At 31.4% G+C, this 20,880-nt stretch overlaps 1 protein-coding gene across 2 annotated transcripts in view; it reads right to left on the reverse strand.

Moving 5' to 3' along the window:
- Window positions 1–2,666: 2,666 nt before the first annotated feature.
- Window positions 2,667–20,880, reverse strand: part of LOC148611891 (uncharacterized) — a 40,834-nt gene continuing 22,620 nt past the window's right edge. For both annotated transcript variants that reach the window (XM_088592879.1, XM_088592878.1), the window contains 14 exons: window positions 18,825–18,914; window positions 14,737–14,783; window positions 13,801–13,860; window positions 12,333–12,420; window positions 11,987–12,004; window positions 11,531–11,574; window positions 7,581–7,640; window positions 6,576–6,657; window positions 6,296–6,325; window positions 5,373–5,414; window positions 4,593–4,760; window positions 4,169–4,228; window positions 3,324–3,483; window positions 2,667–2,882 (listed from right to left, as the gene is read on the reverse strand). In XM_088592879.1, the coding sequence (XP_088449005.1) occupies window positions 2,699–2,882; window positions 3,324–3,483; window positions 4,169–4,228; window positions 4,593–4,760; window positions 5,373–5,414; window positions 6,296–6,325; window positions 6,576–6,657; window positions 7,581–7,640; window positions 11,531–11,574; window positions 11,987–12,004; window positions 12,333–12,420; window positions 13,801–13,860; window positions 14,737–14,783; window positions 18,825–18,914 (1,133 nt within the window). In that variant the 3' untranslated portion in view covers window positions 2,667–2,698. The remainder of the gene's footprint in view (window positions 2,883–3,323; window positions 3,484–4,168; window positions 4,229–4,592; window positions 4,761–5,372; window positions 5,415–6,295; window positions 6,326–6,575; window positions 6,658–7,580; window positions 7,641–11,530; window positions 11,575–11,986; window positions 12,005–12,332; window positions 12,421–13,800; window positions 13,861–14,736; window positions 14,784–18,824; window positions 18,915–20,880) is intronic.

Raw genomic sequence — 20,880 nt, forward strand, 5'->3', positions numbered from 1 at the left:
TTTTTATGAAGAAAATGTACATTTTGATGTATATTTCATTCTTGAAGTAGGCCAGTTATGACAACGTTGATGAGATGTTGTTATAAAAATTACTTTTTCCGTAGAAGGTTCATAATATATACCCGTTACTCAACCAAGAGGTTGTGATAAAATTTTTCTCAGGGATTTCCTGATGTCTAAGAATAAACGTTAAATTCAAAACTTGTACACTCTCAATAATAAAAGAACTTGTATCGCTTTTTGAAAATCTTGATTTTTCTTTTTCTGATTGTAGACATAATTCTGACTACTCTTAACTGAACGGTAATCATTATTTACATTTTTAACCGACTAATGATGAAATATTTACAAACGGGCATGTAAACAATGTACAGAATTCCAAAATTGGCGAAAGAAAATATGCATTTTTATCTGTTTTGTCGTGCGGCTAAAAATTGTGCTGTTCGCTGAAAAATGAAGTGCCGATTTCATAATTGATCATTTTGTACATAACGACACCAATTGTTTATTAAATAATCCAGTTAATTATTTGAAATGTGTTTATCAAATACAATCAAATAAGTTAACCGCAATGTTCAGTGTGCATAAAAAGAAACACCATAAAGGGGCATCTATTCTTCATTTCTCATAGGGTTTGTCAATGTCAGGCATTAAAATATCCATTCCCTTCCTTCAGTATCCTGATCATCAAACGTCGGCTACCTGTTGTCCCAATTTGTCTTTAATGTGACCATTATTGCTCTATTAATTAAATTGACAATATAAATACATTTTTGCGAAGTTGATTTTCGTATGAAACATGTTTCATTGTATCGTTACGGTGTTTCCATCTCCACAATAAAAACTGATTTGTTCAACGTGTCAGTTTTTCTTTCCTCTTTTATTTACCTAGGACTTGACTGGTTATGAGCAACTCGGCGGGTGTTTCTAAAAAAAATAAAAAAACAGAAGACGCTTACTCTACCGGTGCACCTGATCTATACACCCAGTTTTTTGTTGAGTTCTAGTTGCGCATTTCCTTTTTTCTTTATACGTATTATTTTTGTTGTATCATGTTCTTTGTTGTGTTTGTCTGTTTCCGCAGTCTAGTCTTTGTACCTGGGTTGCGTTCTTTCGATTTCCGATAGAATCTTGGTTTTCTTGATAAATCTTTGTTATTTTACCTTACTCACGGTTTATGACAAATGAAGCAGCCCGGTGTTTAAATTAAATTTATGTTATTCTATTATTAGCTTTACACAGAAATCAACATAAGTTTATACTTCCAACATGCTTGCTTTATATAATCGTCGAACATAAAATCAAACTTATGCTTGAAATACAAAATAACATAAAAACAAAAACAAAAACAAAAACAAAAACAAAAAGTGATAACCAATTATATATGCATATGTATTTAAAGCATTGCAATTATCAAAACGAGACTGAATTTGTGCAATGAATTATGATTTTTATAGCTATTTCTCTCCCCTTTTCAATAAAAAAAATAAAGGGATACTTCTTCCGACAATTCCGACAGATGTTTTAAGAAGTTATAGAGAAACATATTTTTACTTTTATTACCAGTAATAAATTGAGTTATAAAATGTAGAAATATAGACTTGGGAACTTTGTAAATTGCTTTACTTATTTAGAATTACAAGAAATGGGGGCATTCACAATAAATGTTATAATTTATGATGGAATGTATTTCTGTATATACTTTATCCAAGTTTACCTCCTCTGTTGACACTTGCAGACCTTAGTGACACTTGCAGACCTTAGTTACACTTGCGACATATCAAACCACTTAAGGCAGTAAACAATAATACAGGTAAATAATTACTATGAAATTGTTCGTCATGTCTTAACAATTAACAGTTTTTTAAACCAGGATTAGACATTCATCTCCTTGTGTAAACATGTTGATAAATCAGCATCAAGACCGATGGTTTATTACCTTTTAACGTCAGCAAATTATTTTGTTATTTATCGTTGTACTTCATATTAAGGCAAAACATAGTATTTTAAGATTCGTTTCGTTTTTACATACAAAACATATTACTGGAATAAAAAAAAAATCGAGTCAAATAATCAATTTCTTACGTTTTGTACCTCAAAAGCGATATATTTTTTTGACGATTGAAAGGTAAATGCCCTAATTGAAACAATTGATACACTAAACACTTTTCTTAAATATGCTACACTTTGGTTGTTCAGAATATCGATCAGTATGGTTTATCATCTGCTATTAGAAGATTTGATTTGCTAAATTTTGGCAAACAAATACAAAACATCAACATTGGCGTTAACGTTAACGTGAACACAGGAGACTATGATGATCTACATCGCACAAGCGAACGGAATAAAATACAATTAATTATCAAAAACTTTTAAAAAAAAAAAGAAAGAAAAAAAAAGGATCATAGTTAAGCACTAGCAATTTGAACAACCACAAATTCTGGGAGTGACATTGGGTGTTCTGGAAAAGTAATGTCTTGCGGCACCCGTTACATTGCCAGTGTGCAAAAATCGTTAAAGTTGTTAATAGTATACTTCAAAAATGTAGCTTTTCAACACACTCTTTCAAACCATGACACACTGCACATAAATGAAATTTCGTTGTCTTGGTAATATTTGTTCTGTGGTATACAATTCATTTTGAAAGATTTAATTATAGACAGAAGATGACTAATAACCCTTTATTAAGAACGTCAGATCAGTTGACCTTTCTGAAAAGCACTGATCTATCTGGCATTATGTTTGTATTGCATCCATCTCCGACACAACAGAAGTGGCAGGAGAAAGCTGCGTAGTGTTGTACTACTCCATACTGTTTACAGTAATCCTGGTCAGCACTTTCCTGGATCCACTCTTTCTGACAAGTGGCCTGATCAACACATCTATCAAGAATAACAAATATGTTATGAGTAATTGCTTTAATTGAGTAATTTGCTGACGCATTGGGGTACTCAAATCAGTAGACCCCCCAAAGTAAACAACAAAGAACAAAAAAAAAAAAAAAAACAAAAAAAAAAAAAAAAAACATATATGTATGTGCACTTGTAACCTTTTACATAAATGAGCTGTATGTGTATGTGACTGTACTAAGGCATTAGTTCTTATTTGTCTATTTCGCATTAACATTTATTATTCCTTTGAAATAAAAAAGGTATCAAGTATTTCTTTTTTGCATTTTGGCATTTAACATTTATTCCATTACAAGTAAAGTGTTAAGTCTATATTCAGGCTTTATGATTTAAATGAAACACCGGTAGAATTTATAAGGGACTATGATTTTTGGTTGTTGCAGGAAACATTTTCTTTCCTTTCCTCAGACATACCTTTTATAGACGTCAATATTGCCGTGGGCATTATGCAGAACATCTGTCATACAGTAGCTCTCCCCTCCAGTACACACCGTTGAAGAGTTATGTGCCACATCTCTACCACTGCATGGAATCTGGAAATCAAGGTTGCCACAAATGTTGCACGACCTTGTCCCTAAAAGTGTATACAAAGAACAAAATACAAAATACTCCGTGCAATCATGCAGAACATGCAATATAATAACGAAAAGTTTCTATTATGTTGTTATTGCCACTTTATGAAATCATAGTAAATATAAACATAAAACCGATTATCAGGGATACAATATACTTCGGCGACGAAACGGTGAGCAATTAACGCACTGAAGTTAAAAGCATTTGTGCTTGGAAAGGCATATCATCAAGAACAAATTGAGCTTAATCACAGACAAAATTTGTATTTTTTTACTAGATGCAGAACTTGCATGGGGTTTACATTTCATTCTATAGAATATTGGGGATATGGAAGAGAAAATTGTGTCAGAGAACTTAACGATTTTTCATGAGGAGGGTGGGGGACGTCAGTTTCAGAATCGATACCCGTTTAAAAAAATAATTTAATTGAAAAACAATAGTTTAACAGTTGAAGAATATGAAAAATTGCATAATTTAAATAAATTATATAAAAATACAATAAAGGAAAATGCAATAGGGATTTTTAAAAATTTGGAACCAAGAATTATTTATGATGAATTAGGAATTGTATATTGCGTGAATGGACAGTTTTACTCTTCAAGGGCTGTAACTCCATACAAATGTCTGTCTAGACTTTATCTCATCATTGGTAACGGATCGTGTTTAAGCGTGTGGTTTTGCTTTACCTGGTGCAGTAGTTGATTGTGTTGTTGTAGTTGTAGTCGAAAGTTGTGTCGTAGGTTTGGCTGAAAATAGGGCAATAAACATTGACATTGACATTGTAGAAGACACATGTATAACAAAATATTGCTTTTCAATATACATATTTTAAATGTATTTTCTGTGTGAAGATAAGTGTCACTTACAATACCTTGTAATCGACTATTAACCTTTCTGAACAAAGTATACTAATGCTAAGTATATATTACTGGTCAGCACAAAACCTGTCTATAAACTGAAATTTTCTATTTTATGATCAAAGTAATTAAATTAAACACATATCAAAAATATAATATGTGGGATAAAAGTTCGCTTTGGTGTTAAAAGAAATAACTATAATTTAATACTACAAAAATAATCTTATTTCCTTCAATTCATATGAAATCGAACCTGTTGTAGATGTTGCTTGAGTTGTTGGAGTTGTTGGTATTGTTGTTGGAGTTGTAGTTGTTGTTGGAGTTGTCGTTGTTGTTGTAGTTGTTGGTGTTGTTGTAGTTGTTGGTGTTGTTGCAGTTGTAGGCGTTGTTGTTTGAGTGGTCATTTGTGTTGTTGGTATAGCTAACAAGATTGAACAAGTTTGGATGATACTATGCGAAACATGAATATACTAAAGACATGTTATTGCTAAAATAAATTTTTAATTAATATTTTTGCTATAGTTTCGATAGCAATGATAGTTTGTTACATAAAATATTCGAACGGTATTATTCCTTAAAAGTATGATGCAATCATAAATGTATTTTGTGTATCATATACTGAAACTGAACATACGGCAATAATGAAGAATCATCTTTGTCTAATTTTATCGTAAACATGACATTTGATTTTATTTGTTATAATACTATATTTGTTTGTCTACAGTTATAAAACTTGTATTTACCCGTATGAATTATGGTTAATAAGGATTTTTAACATTTAAGCTTCAGCTTCAGAATATTAATTGTACCATAGAGAGTGGACAAATGATTTATAACACTCATTACGGAAGGAGAGTAAAAATCTATAGAAAACTTGGAAAACATGTAATGCCGGAAACCTTTTCCTGAAATTTAATCACCACCTGATGGTTAAAAAGTCACGTGCATTCTTAAACGGCCGGTTTGAATTAGATGAATGCTTATGTTCATGATGTATACTTAAAAAAGTATTTTTCTGTTGGTTTAACAATACCTGTTGTAGTGGTTTCCTGATTTGTGCTTGTCGTCGGAACAGCTGATAATATAAAAGCATTTATTATAAAGAGAAAAAAATGTGAAGAAGCCTGCAAGAAGTATGCAAATGTATTTGAAAAGACTGTAGATCTACAGATTGTCGAGAATAATGACATTAATGAAAGCGTTTGATAGGGTTCCAGTGAAATAAATGATGATTGTTATTTAAGGATAATATGAAAGAGATATATTCAATAATCTTCTACAAATATGCCAATACTTACCTACATATTTTAAATATGGTTTATTACATCTAACACAGTATCGATTTATATATAGAGAATGTCTATGCTGATGAAATGAATGTTAAATTCAAATATGAAACATGTATTTCGTTGCAAGTAAATATCCATAATGATAAGGCAGATTCGTTCTTTAAACTTATCTACATATTTTTTTTATAAAGAAAACTATTACAACGCAGACATTAATAAGATTATAGTATATGCAAATGCTGACATTAAAGATTGTGTACTACAATCATTTAAAATTATATTTGAAGCAAATTGACTTTCATATCATAATTACAAATTTCTTTATGTTTTGCATGTCGATTTTAAAAGTAAATCGTCCATAAAAGTAATACTTTACCTGCAGAAATAAAATATTTGATAATCAAATCGCATTTTGAAACAAAACAAAACAAAACAGAACAAAAATGAATAAATAAATAAATAAAATAAGATAAAATAAAATAAAAATTGAAAAAAATGATAAAAAAAAGATACAAGATTAAATACAAATTTAATAACAATTGTAAACATTGTAAACAAATATGAATACAAACATTAAAAAAAAGCATGAAAATAAATTTGTTAAATTTTGAACATTTGTCGTTTTAAGAATATTGAGCGTTGGTTTGCTCCAAGACTTCATACTTACATGTGGTTATATGCTGATTAAATTCTAATACTGAAAAAGGGTAAAAATGTAAAGTCAGTCTCAGTTTTTGAAAACCTTTTAAGTGCTTGATAATATTTTGCTTATGTGCTATATCATATATATGAAAAAAAGTAACGAATAAGGATTATTGCGCAAAACTAATTTTAAATGCGTATAATCATTACAACCATAAATGGGTTTAATATCCATTTCGATTTCTGTATCAAACGCAGTTACTTGCGACGAGTAGAAACAGAAACAGGACAATTAAATTACTCACTTGTATGGTTAGAGCAACTCGATGACTGACAGTAACAGCCATTGTCATAGGTATCTGTATATGAGGTACATTTGGTATCAGCCTGTAAAAGTTGCCACAAATATTACGGAATGCTTTATATAAAATAGTTTAGACCCTTCATTTTATAAACCAGGATAGACATAGAAATAATGTTCTTGGAACGTGAATATCGTGTTGCTTGTCCACTTATTCAAAGTTTGTACAGATTAAACATTATTTTAGTTCGATCTTGTATCTCAACTGGAAACTTTTTTCAATGAAAAAATAGCTAATTTTGTGATTTTAAACCCGCAAATAAACTTTAACACTTATATTCAAGATCGTAAATAAAATTGTTATTCTATTGCAGTGCCTTCCTACAAAAATAAGACGGTTAATATAACTTTTATCTCGGACAATGTCTATGCAAATAAATTCTGGTTTAATGTTACAGAACAAGATCCATATCCCTAGATTTGCATTTTTTGCTAATGATTAGTAATCCTTGGCACTATTTCGTGTCAAATTATAATAACCAGCATTGTATCTTGATCATGATAATGCTGATTGCTAAGTAACTTTTAAGTTTAAATACAAATTATGATACCTAGCATACAATATGCTCGAATAATCGGCAAGAGCGTCCGTTTTTGCTCGTTTTGAATTCCGTGATGACCGAACGCATATCGTAAAACAAAACAAGCTAGCTATCTTAATACCGATTACGACAATAGCATGCCAATGGTGTTATATCTATTTTGGACCTAACTTGATTATGAATCGGTTTAGTGTTTGGTAATTTTGTTGTTACCTATATTTAGTAGCTATATATACTTCTTCATATTATATTAATGTTTTGAAAACCAGGTTCGAAGGGATATTATAAGTACTCGTTTATGAAATCATTTTTTAATTTACTTTGAGCCAAACTGAAATTGGTCCAATAAATGTAATTCGATAAAAATCTCTAGAACCTTATCTAAACAAAATAAAACCATTGCTTACCTTAACGAACATGCACCGTGGATTAACAGCGCCATTTAATTCTTGTATAACGCAATATGACTACAAAATAGAAAGAATAAACAACGGTATTTGAAGAAGGATAAATACATTTATTTTAGAATCAATGCCTTAAATATAATTTATATTGCCAAAGAAAACTTAACAGCCATCTGTACTATTTTTTAATTTTATCATTATTTGAATTAACAAATTCAAAAATAAAAAAAAAAATCATATGAAAAGTGGCAATTGTGGTATGTTGTACACGTATTTTAAGGAGTAATCTTTAATCAGCAACATGGAATTAATACTTATAGAGTTCAAGATTCAAAAGTAAATTGTATACACTAAGCACTCAACAAACAAAATATCGAAAAAAGAAACCGAATCCAGCACCAATAGATAGCACAAAGAGCTGAAGATGTAATTTCTAAACACAAAATCAGATGGCAATAATACTGCAATGAATGGATTTATAATACAAAATAAGAGCAATCATAAAGTTTTCGCATACTTTTTCCGTCTTTTCTATAATACTGTTTATGATATTTTTATCCAAAGGATGGTACATTGTTTTGCTTTATAAAGACGTAATATCTTTAAACAATTGAAGTTTCGGGTATTTTATACATCACAGCTTCCCAAAAAGACTTGACACAAAGGACACTATGAAGTCAGTATCGTATATTTACATACACAAAGAGAGATCGATGGTGAAGGAAAGACTCATCACAAAATTGTACGACATACGCAATGACTTCTCATGCCGTATTGCCGACTTTCCTTTCATCTGTGGAAAACTCCATTCTACACCTGCATATCAACCTATACTTAATCTATGCCAGAGCATGCCGTAAATATGCGAAAGTGTTCCACTTTTTCGCAATTGGGCTTTTGGAATAGGGTTATATTGCTGAAGGATTGAAGCAATCACCACAGACATTTTATAAACGTCATTATAAATTCTTGGATCGTTACAGTGTATCACACTGTTGCACCACAAGAACCATTTGTTAATCGTGTCATAGTTTTCTTTTCCTCTCTCTGCTAACCATGACTAGACATTTTATGAGCAACCTGGTGAGTGTTTCTTCTGAAAAAAAAACAGAGGACGCTTACTCTATCAGTGCATCTGGTTCCGGCTCCCAGTTTTTTTGGGGAGGTCTTTTGCTTTTGTTTTCTGTACGTGTTCTTTTGAATATATCATATTATTTGTTGCGTGTGTCTTTTTGCATGCCTGATTTTTATCCTAGCGTATTCTTTAGATTTTTGTTCGAATCTTGGTTCTCATTATAACTCTTTAAAATCATTTTTTTACGGACAAGAACGGTTTTGTTCGCACAAAACATTTATCCTGGTACAGATCATGTATCTTAAGACCCGTTCTCATAGCAAAATTGCAAATACATTTGCATATTTGTAAATGTACGCACAAGTGCAAATGTGTCCATGTGAACGCATATTCGCACTTGTGTATATTTGCAATAAGTCGAAACCAAGTGCAAATTTACCATTACACATTATATTTTTGTTATTTTCTAAATTTGTTTACATGTGAACGGATTGCAAAATTGACATACCCCTCCTCTTTCGACATATAACGCGAGATTCTGCTCGTTTAAAAAGAAGGTACAATTTTACCAAATTAACAATATGATTGTGTGATAGTGATTTTCTCATTATAAAGTTTTTATGATTCAACTTTGTTTTCTTTGTGCTCCTGATAGCCATTTTCTTTTTTTAAACATAGAACCAAGTTTAATTCTTATGTATTTTGGTGTGCCAAATGTACTTTTAAGTATAGTTAACTAAAATAGTAAGCACAGGCGTTTTAAGACACTAAACGCATGCCATTTTAAGCACATTTTAGATAACATTTATGCAAGTATTCCAAAATGATTTATCTTGCTAATCCTGCAGAATTTATTACAATAAAAACATAAATCAAAATATGCTGTTTCTGAAATCAGGCAAAAGGTAAACACATGTTGCGATCGAAACATGTACATGAAAATGATATTATCATACTTACGAGAACAATAAAGTAAACAAGAATGCAGACTTGATTTTGTTTGCAAAATATACATGTGAGCAAATTAAAATTTTTGTAAAGGATGAAATGGATTTCATGTAGGTAATTTAGAAAGTGAGTTTAAATAAAGCTACAGCTACAAAGAAAATAATTGTAGAGTCTAGACATTGAAAATATTTTCCGTAAATGACAGGAAAATTCCACCATTCTTACATGTACATGTACATGTAATAACGTACTTGAAAATGTTTAGACAGTAGCAATAATACATTGTAATTTCTTTTAAATATTGAATTCCCATGTTATTCAAGAACATACAAGAATGCTACGCGTAGCCATATGTCCATGCCGCTGTAGAACGATTTGAATTACAAATGTTATATAAATAGCAGATTCAAAACTTATGTGCTTTCATAAGTCCATGTTGCGATTCAAGGTTAATGTATCTTAATGAATCAAATTAAGTCAGGTTAAGAATTCTTCATACAACAACACCCTAACTCCAAAGAATTGACGAATCAAAATGGCATTTGAGTATAATCAACTACATATGATGAGAAACAATTTTGCAAGATTTGGTCAAATTCCGTTCAGCGGTTTCTGAGGAGTTGCGTCCAAAATGTGTTCCTCTTGCGAATAATGTGAAAAATGAACAAAGTCCCGTAACTCCCATAAAATTGTCAAATCAAAATAGCGGTTAAGTATGAGGAACTACATATGGTGAAAAAAATCCTACAAAATTTGGTCAAATTCCGTTCAGCCGTTTCTGAGGAGTTGCTTCCACAAACTTCGGACGCACGGACGGACACCAGCATTTCTATGTCTCCGCTCCTCGTTGCGGCGGGGGACACAAACGAATGAAATTGACGGTTACTCGAGGAGGTGGTGATGATGTTATTTGTTTATTTTTTATGGGGTATGCACATTATAGTAAACAGTTTATCATATTTTATATTCGGGATTACAATTCTTGCTGCGATAGATATTATAAAAGTAACCAGCATATGAAAAGGAAGTTGTTATAGTTTTACTCATTACTGAGAGTCCAATCCTTTTACAATTATCCATAATCTCCTATATACCTAATATTCCATTCCTTGAAGTGCAGATTTAAAACATGACACATAATGGTAAGCAAATTTATTTTTACACGTATTGAAATTTCAATTACAATTTCACATGTCCAAATGTGCTAATGTATATACATTTTCGTTAAGAGAATAGGAATTTAATCTATGAATTCTGATCTATCTAGAGGACAATGATATTATTCCTCTCATATGGGATTATAGTTTTGAAAATCAAGCAAATTAGAAGTCGTCATGCTGTTATTTTGATATCTATGAAATCAGACTGTTTACAGTAAAATCACGAACTCCAAAGACTTTTCTGAAGTAAATTATACTTATACTTTTAGAAGATAGATTTTTCCTATTTTTTTATAAGATGACTTGAAACAAACAAACTGTGAAACTAAGCAGTATAAAAAAAAACAAAAAAAAAACAAAAAAAACAGGTCACCAAATTTTATTTCGAGATAATTGAGAGAACATTTATCTAAAATTATTTCATATTTTTATCTAACATTGCAGTTCACCGAACTTTTCTTGTAATGTTTAAAAATAAAGTTGAAATTTCCATTACATTTTTAGAGCCTATTTTCCTGCCAATTATCTCTCTCTTGAAAGTGGGTTTTTACAAATATTGTTAGGAATTTTATTATATAAATGTTTATACCAAACAATCTTTCTGAACAATTTAACGTAAATTCTTTACAGCATTACAACACCATTTACATATTGAAAATTCTTACTTCTGTATCATTTTGCAAGACGCAGAAAAAAAATTTATCAATGCAATAGAATCGATCTATCTTGAGTAGATTATTGTATTTATGTTTTGTGTTTATAACACATACCTGTGTTGATGGGCACACAACATTACCACATTGTAACGGTTGCACTAAAGGAAATACAGAAAATTTCATAAGAAAAATAGCTTAGACTAACGTATTTGTTTAATCAATATTTGTATGAGTAAAGACCATGTTTGAAGGCATTCCGTATAAAGGTGTTTCTGTTGTAGAGTCAATTGAATGTAAAAGGTATTGATGTAAGATATATAAATATGATTTGAGTGCAAATGTAGAACAGTGTCAAAATTGGTTTTCAATTTACAGATTCTTTGAAGTTTTGAACTGTTAACAATAATTTGTAAATCCTATTAATTGAATTTAGTGAAAAAGGTGAAGCCGATGTTCTAAAATAGTAAGCATTATCTAATTGCATATTCTTGATAATCAGTTGCATGGTTCCTGTGATAAATGGACTTAAAATTTCCTGTTTTTCAATTGACATATAACATTAATACTCACAGGCATAATACTCATTCACTACAAAGAATATGAAACACATATAAAGTATAGAAAAAATGATAATATATTTTTTCTTCTAAGCAACGAGTTGTTTTGTTGTGAATTTTCTGATTTCAATATTTCCCTAGAAAGTCAGTGTAGAATTTCAGTCAGACCGTGTAGTTTTATCGGTTTTTATATTATCTGAACAACCCGATCGATGACAATTTAAATTTGACCGAACGGTCTAATGTGTTATATTTAGGCAAGTGGCGTTTCTATTTAAGTTTTAGCATGAGCTCGGGTCAGATTATAAGCTATTATCAATTCAAGAATACAATAGAAGTTATAAAAAACGCATAGATACCTGCTTTTTGAACACATTCTGCAGTGTCGCAAAAACATCCTTGCTTTTGGTTAGTTATGTCCTTCCCGTTTGTACACTTGTGATCAACCTTGCAATGATGTGTTTAATTTTAAACAAGACATATAGGTTATTGCATTAATTTAAAACAAATATGCTCGCATAAGTATATGTTGAATTAATATTCCATAATGTGCAATCTAAAAATGCTTAATCAAGTTTGGTTTTGTAAGCTCTATTTATTTAACAATTTTACTTTTCCTGATTAACATATGTTTTTTATCATGTTAATGCATAACCCTCAGAATATTATATTACTACTGACGGGCAGAGACCAGTTGCAGAGACCAGTTAGTTCCATGCTTCATTAAGATAATGATTTACGATTAAAAAAATCTAGACCATCTTTCACGAAAATACGTATTTAGATGAAACCATTCGTCCAAATAATCAAAGCAGTAGTATGCAAACGAAGAACTATCTATCCACCATTGATGAAAATATTTGAATGAACTATAGGCAAATGACCATAAAAGGAAAAATCCATCCACCAATGAATTATAAAAATAGTTGCAGAATTAAAAATGTAAATGAAACGATGCACTACGATGCACGATAAATATGTACTTTTTAACAATTTGACCTGAATGTCGTGACAAGGATAGTTCAATCACGCCATCAGCCAGTGTGTACACTTGACCTGGACGTCAAAACAAAAGCAGATTTTCACCTAGTAACCACTAAATGATCCGTAAATAGCCAGCTATGATTTTAGACAGTCAGTACATCTGTTGGAGGGATTCGACTAACGCCTCATTCTCCAGCAGAATCTACTGACTGTCTATATAATTATATACGGTCATCTTATAAGATAAAACATATATTGTCTATTCATATTAGAAAAAAAAAGAAAACAATATATAGCGTATTTCAAGTATTTGTTGGACAAGAAATACAAATGTGGCCAAAATATTCGAAACCATAGATAAATATGTCTACCAAAAGGTTAAAAATATATAATATAATTTACATTTCCAAAATAACATGTAAAAAATAAATCGAACTTTACACCATATCCTTTGCAAAACGAGTCGATGATAACATGAAGAAATGTAACATCATCAAAACAATAATTTGTCCAGACATATCAGAAAAAATGTACAATTTTTCAATTAATTATTCAAAATAATTATGCAGTTAATATTTCATGTGACAGAAGTATCTTTTTAATAGACGTCTTCATATTTGTCGATATGTGAAATTGATTCCTTATTTATGTACCTGACCCACCCGACTAATTTTTACACCTTGCAAAATTCTTGAAAAAATAGTGTTAAATTCTATATTAAACTATTGTAAATATAAGATGACTTCAGTTATTTGCCAATGACTTTTAGGACGTTGACAATCCACTTTAACAATTAAATGTCTATAAAAATTGATAAACCAGAGCATATGATGATTGTAATACCTGAAACAGAAGGCATTTTGCGATGAGGTCCCCTCCAGCTTCTAATAAATTACAGTATTCCTGAAGTGAAAAAGTAAAAAAAAAATTTTTTTAAATATAAAAGACAGAATTTTTTTTCTTCAATCGCTAGAAATAACTGAATGCAATTAATATCTTAATAACTCAAGGCTATGAGAGATGCAATATAAACCATTTATATTTTTGAAATAAGTCAAATTAGGACAACAACATAAAAAAAAAATCTTATAATATTTTACACATGACCAACTGTCAATGCATTAGTAGAAGTGGACAGTAGTAAGTAATGCAATTGGGCAATTGGTACATTGTTTTGTATAAATTGGTCATGTAGGCGTGACATTATTTTGTACGTTCGAATACAAGTGGTCTTGATCTATTACATGTAATGACAAACATATAGTACATTATAATGTGTTGTATTTTGTCTTATCCAAAAAGAGTAAACATAAAACAAAATAGAAACCTTACCAAATATCTTATGCCCAATCGATAATAAGACATATTAAAGAAACCTGTTCGAAAGAATAGTGACAACACAACAGTCTAGATATTCATATTATGACATTAGCAACGTGTTTATAAGAAATCTTAATCCATACTTCTTAAGTTATGCTTAGACTTTGAATTTTAATATAGAGAAAAATAATAAATACATTTGTCATATTTTCTTGTATGTACAATGTATTTATATTCAAGACATAAGAAATATGGGATACCTACTCTTTGAAGTAAGATTCATCCTGAGAACAACTGTGAAATGCATTTTAGAAATATTGTAGATGTAAATATAATGCTTCAAATAAAATATAATGCGTTCACTGTTGTCCCATACTATTCAGTTAAAAATATGTATTTAAAGTTTAGTCGTCAACTGACTAACTCCTCATACATGTAAATAAGATATAATGAAAATACCTGTTTATTGCACAATATGTCTAGACACTGGAATGGTACCATATGTTCTGAAAACAGATTGAAGAAATATTAAAAAAAATGTTAACAGTATTTTGATGTACAATGTAGGTAGTAATAATGACTGGAAGTAGACAAAGAACAGAAAAAAGATCACGCTTGACCACTTGTATTTCGGACAATGACACATTTACCCTTTGACACTCATCACAGTATCATCGTACAAATTGATTCAATAAAAAGAGCCTCCCCCAGTTGTTTCCGTGGTGTTCTAGTCTTTTCTTTTCCTTTACACCAGATGATCTTCATTGAGGTCTTTTTTCTGTCCTTCCTTTCTTTGATTCCTGAAAATCACACTGTTAATAGTTGTCACATTCTATCAACCATTCCACGTGTAACATGTTTCAGTCAGAATTACGACTAATTGCCTCTTTTAAATCTTCTTTGCTCCAGGTACGTCTATTTTCTTTTCGATTTGTTCCCGAAGCTCGAATCGAAGCCAACTAACATTCCTCTCCCTCACTATTTTATAGATCTCTACGTCTATAAAAAAAAACATTCTCGTTTTTCCCTTGAAATTGCAGTTTTTCAATCTTGACATGTTTGCTGCATGTCTAATGTTGGTCCTTTCTATAGTACGATTCCATAAGGAACTTTTTAGGTAGGGGGGGGGGGTCATTTGTTGGACTATGGTCCTTACAAGTGATAGGTCTCTTAGATTCTTGAACAGAACCAAGTAATAATTATTTAGACTAACGGTCATGTGTTTTTTGTTAAATAGATTCTGGACTAACAGTATAACATTCATTTTTTATAGTGATGATATATAGTGAATACATATTCAGTAGCAATCAATGGTTTTTTCTCCTGTCTCCAATGTATTTATTTGAAAGTCCTTGGATAAAATGTACTCCCTCCGTGGTGCCAAAAAACAGTCTGGAACACGTCGTAGCACCTTTGTATCCGAGAGTTATCATGAGTTTCACGTTTGGTACAAAAGGACGTATGTAAGAACCGTTTTAAAAGCTCTTATTTGCTTATTATTCTTTTACTATTATTATTCATATTCACTATTTCATAGTTAGTGAATTTGTAATTGTATGTTGAATCTGATAACACATTAATTAATTGATAGTTCAAGAAACAATCTAACGTTTTGACTAGAAATATACTGCTGCGCATTAAACGTTTGTAACGTACAATATGTATAGTTTATATGGGCGATTTTCCACACTACTTGAGGATTAAGGAAGTTAGAAGACCATATTTGGTAATGGTATGATATGCGCAGAAAATATTGTTTATTTGTAATGTTATTTCGATAAATTACCAACATCCTTTATTCTATTACTAGATGGTTTACCAATGTTTGTCCGAGACTTGAAAATTGTCTCCAGATGTAATATTTAAGTTTGTTTATATATACTTATACTTATTTATGTTTCGTTTAATTTATTGTATTTATTTTAGAGAATTGTACACAGAACGTGCAACGTAAGTTACGGACTATGTATTAAAATGTGATTCAAATGGGAATAAACGATGAAAAAAATGTACATAAACATATTACTCTATTATAAAGACTAAATCCACAAGCAATGTCTAAACATTGTTTTCCACTTCCGGTAGGTCCTTCAATAAAAGTAGTTGAGGATCTTTTGTATTAAATGGTTGTCCAAGTATCCCTTGACTACGTGGGTTTATTTGGTAAGCTGTCTTTTCATGGAAAGGTTTTATCTTGGATCGATCATCTTGACTTGTGATTTGCAAACTTATGCTTTATTAACGAATGTACTAGGGTATTTGTGTAATCCTTTCATCAAAGTTTAAGTATCTTGACATAGATGACAAAATATCGCACTGATATGGAGTGTATGTGTCTGTGGCTGCGTGAGCTGTGTGTATGTTTTCTTGCATGGTGCGTGTGTATTTGTTTCGTGTTGTTATATGTTTGTGTATTGATCGACATAATATTTTTTTCCTGTTTATTGCAGAATTTGATTACTAGTATTCTTCACTACCAATAAGTATTGATCAATGATCTTTTAAAGATTATTTCTATTTTTGAAGTGCTCTTCGTCAGAAACTGTTACCTTATAAAGAATTTGCCTTTAATATTCTGTGAAGTAGTTGATGGTACGATATCGCGTGATACCACAAGATTTCATTTGCAGCCCAAAATGTACTTTTAAGCACAACATTCACGCAAATTGCTTGTATTCTTATAAGTGCTAAAATTTAAGCAGTTACTTTCCCTGACCTGACAATAACTTGTATCGAGTTTCAAATAAAGGCCCCTCTTCCTGAACTTTTTTCCCGTTTCTAAAACTAATCATCGTTTGCACGTTAACTTCAATATTGATGCTAAGTTTTAATTCTATCACGTTTCCAAAACTTCTCCCTGTGATAAACTCCAGCAGCTTCGACCCTAAGCTCAAAATAAACTCTAATCGTGACCTTATAGTTTTTACCCTTCCAGGTTTTAATTTTACAAAAAACATATAAAACGTTTAAAATGACTCAAATATAGTTTGAAAACTTGACAAAAATTAAGATAATTAGGAGGCTATTTTATAAATAGTATTTATCAGTTAATCTTAAGTATAAATGCATTCGGCTACTATTGTTATCATTAATTTCGTCAAGGATATTTTAATTGAGTAAGCAAACTAAGATCCCCTAATGAGTCATACTGGTGCCAAAGTAATTAGATATTTTTGTTACACTTTTTAGATATAATTGTTTTACAAAACAGTCATTTTAAGATGAGAGGCGAACATTGTTTTAAAGGGAGTGTGGGATAGGGAGTGGCTACGTATTTTTAAGTGAGAGTAAACCCTGTTCAGTAATGAGTTTTGGAACTTTTGAATATAGTCTCGAAATTTCAGCGACTTAGTGTTTCTTTCATCTCACTAGATTTATTCAAATACTCATATGGATCCACAATAAATTTATCGATCTACAACATAAATTCGGCTGCATGGGTTCTGAAGTTGAGGGTTTGGAAGTAAGTTGCGTCACTTATGGTCAGTCGACCATTAGAAGTGATACTTGCTGGAAAAAAAAGCCACGCATGCAACAACAAATAAAACTCTTTCTACAAACTATCTAATAAAGGGTGCATCAATTAATCAAAAATGTATATTAGGAAACCCATGGATTTCTATGCAAAGAAAGAAAACGGTAGTTCAAAATTCCCTCCCTTTATTTTTATTTATCTATGTATACCGGAAGGTGTAAAACAAAATGAAACCACTGGCTGACGCTAAAAAAGCGGTTCCACTTATTGAACTTTATCCTGGACAATTACACTTTAATGAGGCGATGGAAGGTCAAGGGTCATTAATCAAGGCCCGAAAGGTCAGTAGTAAAGGGTCGTCTACTTCCAGATTGTTTCCTCCTGCGTTCATTGGTGAAGCGGATATGAAGTCATGCGCATGCACGACCATCCTACGGAGATACATTTTGAGATATTGATTGTACAGTCATACAGCAATCAAGACAAAATTCTACCAAATATTTCATTATTTTCATACTTTTTGTTTATCTAATTTCAGACAGAGATAGCACAGTAATGAATCAATTCAACAGGCATGTTTAAGTAGCACACTACATAAGATCATACAAAATATGATTCATGGTTGGAAAGCCCACATATTTTAATTTTTGTCACAGTAAACAGAAAGTAACATGTGGCTTTTCATATGTTCACAGGAGATAATCAATATATAGAATATACTGTATAATTCAAAATCAAGGGAAATTACCCTGTAATAGACACTAAAATACAATAGAAACTATCGGATTTTTTATGCGGATTATCTGTGGAATAGCAGACAGATTGGAATGAATAATTATGCATTTCATCATAAACCTATAAAGCAACTTAATAACAAAAATAAAAGTATGTAGTCGTTTTTAGGTGTATCACATTTTACCGAACTTCTAACAAAGACTGCCACTTAACATAAAAACAAATAACCAGTAATTCTTTACACCTTTCTTAAATGCCAAATCACATTATTGCCTAAAACATACTCTAAATTAAACCTATTATTTCTTTATATACAAATAATCAATATCGTACTTACGGTCAGGAATGTTTGTGACTGGTCCATGTGCTGTAGAAACCATTACTTGGGATGACGACGGAACTGTCGTTGATGGGTAAAGAGATGATACTGTGAAGAAAAGACAATATATATATATATATATTAATTAATACAAGCAATTACTGTTTGATCTATATCAGGCATTGTGACGTCACAATCTTTATCGCATCCACGTTATTGCATATCTAACCTCATTTACACTCCTTCTTGAATTTATCTAATATTATTATTCTAGGCGTTTCTCGGGGTTTCTCCTTGTCGCATCACGGCGAGGAGCCCAAACAGCATTTTGTTTTCAACAGTAGAAGTATCAAAAATGTAAACAAAATTACAGGAATTATGAAAAGATAATTAAGCGGTAAAAACGGGTTTTTATAGTGGAGTTAGCGGAGAAGGTCATGTACACCAAATGGGAAAAAATGTGAAAGAAAGAAAAAAAGTCAATAAAACGCTGAAATACACCAGTTTGGGTAAACAATTATCAAATAATTAGTAGGAGTAATGAAGGAACTAGCGGCTATCAAAAGAATGTAATCCAGGGACAAAGACCAGACATGGAAAATAGACAAACACAACAAAGAACACAAAATAACTAAAATAATACATTCAAAGTCATAAAAGTAAATGAGCAACCTAGACTCTACTAAAAGCTGGGAGCATGGACCATGTACACCGTTAAGATAAGCTTCCTCTGTTTTTCAACAAACAAACACTGAGTTGCTCATAAAAAGGCAAGTCCGGGGTAGACGAAAGAGGAAAGGAAAGCTATAACACATTTTAAAAATCAATTTACATGGTGCAAATGGATACACCATAACGATGCACGAGTTCAGGATAAGGACCATAAAAACTCTGTAGTGATGAATTCAATCTTGTAGCAACACAATCCTATTCAAGAAGCCTAATTGTAAGAGATCTAGCGCGAAACAAAAAGCCTGCATAATTACGGCAAGCTCTGGCATAACGTATTAGTTGTGACAAGAAAACTCCATACACAGGTGCTGATGGGATGTTGCCACTGACGAAAGGAAAGTTTGACAATACTGAATGGAAAGTCATCACGTTTGTCGTAAAGTTTGGTCAGTAGTTTTTTTTACCATCGATCTCTACGTGTACGTCAAGATATGAGGCCGACTTCACAAAGTCTGAAGCATCCTTTATCTCAAGTTCTTTTGGGTAGATGCGATGTATCAAATCCCCGAAACTAGGGTTGTTTAACGATAGTACGTCATCTATATAGCAGAAACTGAGATTAAGGGATCTAACTAAATGAATTTTTTTTCTTTCCGATGAGATCGTCTTTAAAGTCAGTTTCATAAGAGTGAAGAAATATGTCAGTAAATAGTGGAACACACTTTGTTCCAATTGGAATGTCGACCGTTTGTTGAAAAACGCGTCCACCACATTGTACAAATATGTTGTCGATAAAAATTTCCACCATTCAAAAAAATTTTCTTCGGTATATTTTGAAGATGATTTGGAATTATTTTTATAAAGTATAAGGCATCTCTACCAAGAACTACATATTTGTATCTAGGTGTACTGTCTTAGGAGTAACAACAAAGTATAAATATCGCCTATAAGATAACCAGATTTAACTTGCTGGTGCACGTGCGGGCTGTTTCGTGCAGTTCAAAAAGTTTGATTGGCGTTTTGGGGCTACACCCACAGAGCTAATTCGAACTTCTTCACTAGACGCTTGAAATACTGACTAATCTGTGATAACTAAAACATGCCTGGATGTAAGAAATCATCCAAATGGGGAAAAGATTAAGGAGGATGAGCGAATTGGGCTTGAGGACAAATGAATCGAGTAAGCATAGAGGAAAAGATGATGATAAATCGGTCGTTAATGAAACTAAAACAAGTGAGAATAGAATAAATTTTCCTGAAGTTAATCAGGAAACAAGTGACGTAGGTGAAAAACCATCTGAAGCATTTAATCAATTAGGTTTTATCGCAAAACGAACCAAATTACAAGAAAGCATATATGAACCTATCGGTTACTTCATTCCCCGTAAACTAAATGAAAATG

Source organism: Perna viridis, chromosome 7 (assembly GCF_037379345.1).
Source record: "Perna viridis isolate PV_CMFRI_1.1 ecotype Kerala chromosome 7, ASM3737934v1, whole genome shotgun sequence".
Classification (NCBI taxonomy): Eukaryota; Metazoa; Mollusca; class Bivalvia; order Mytilida; family Mytilidae; genus Perna; species Perna viridis.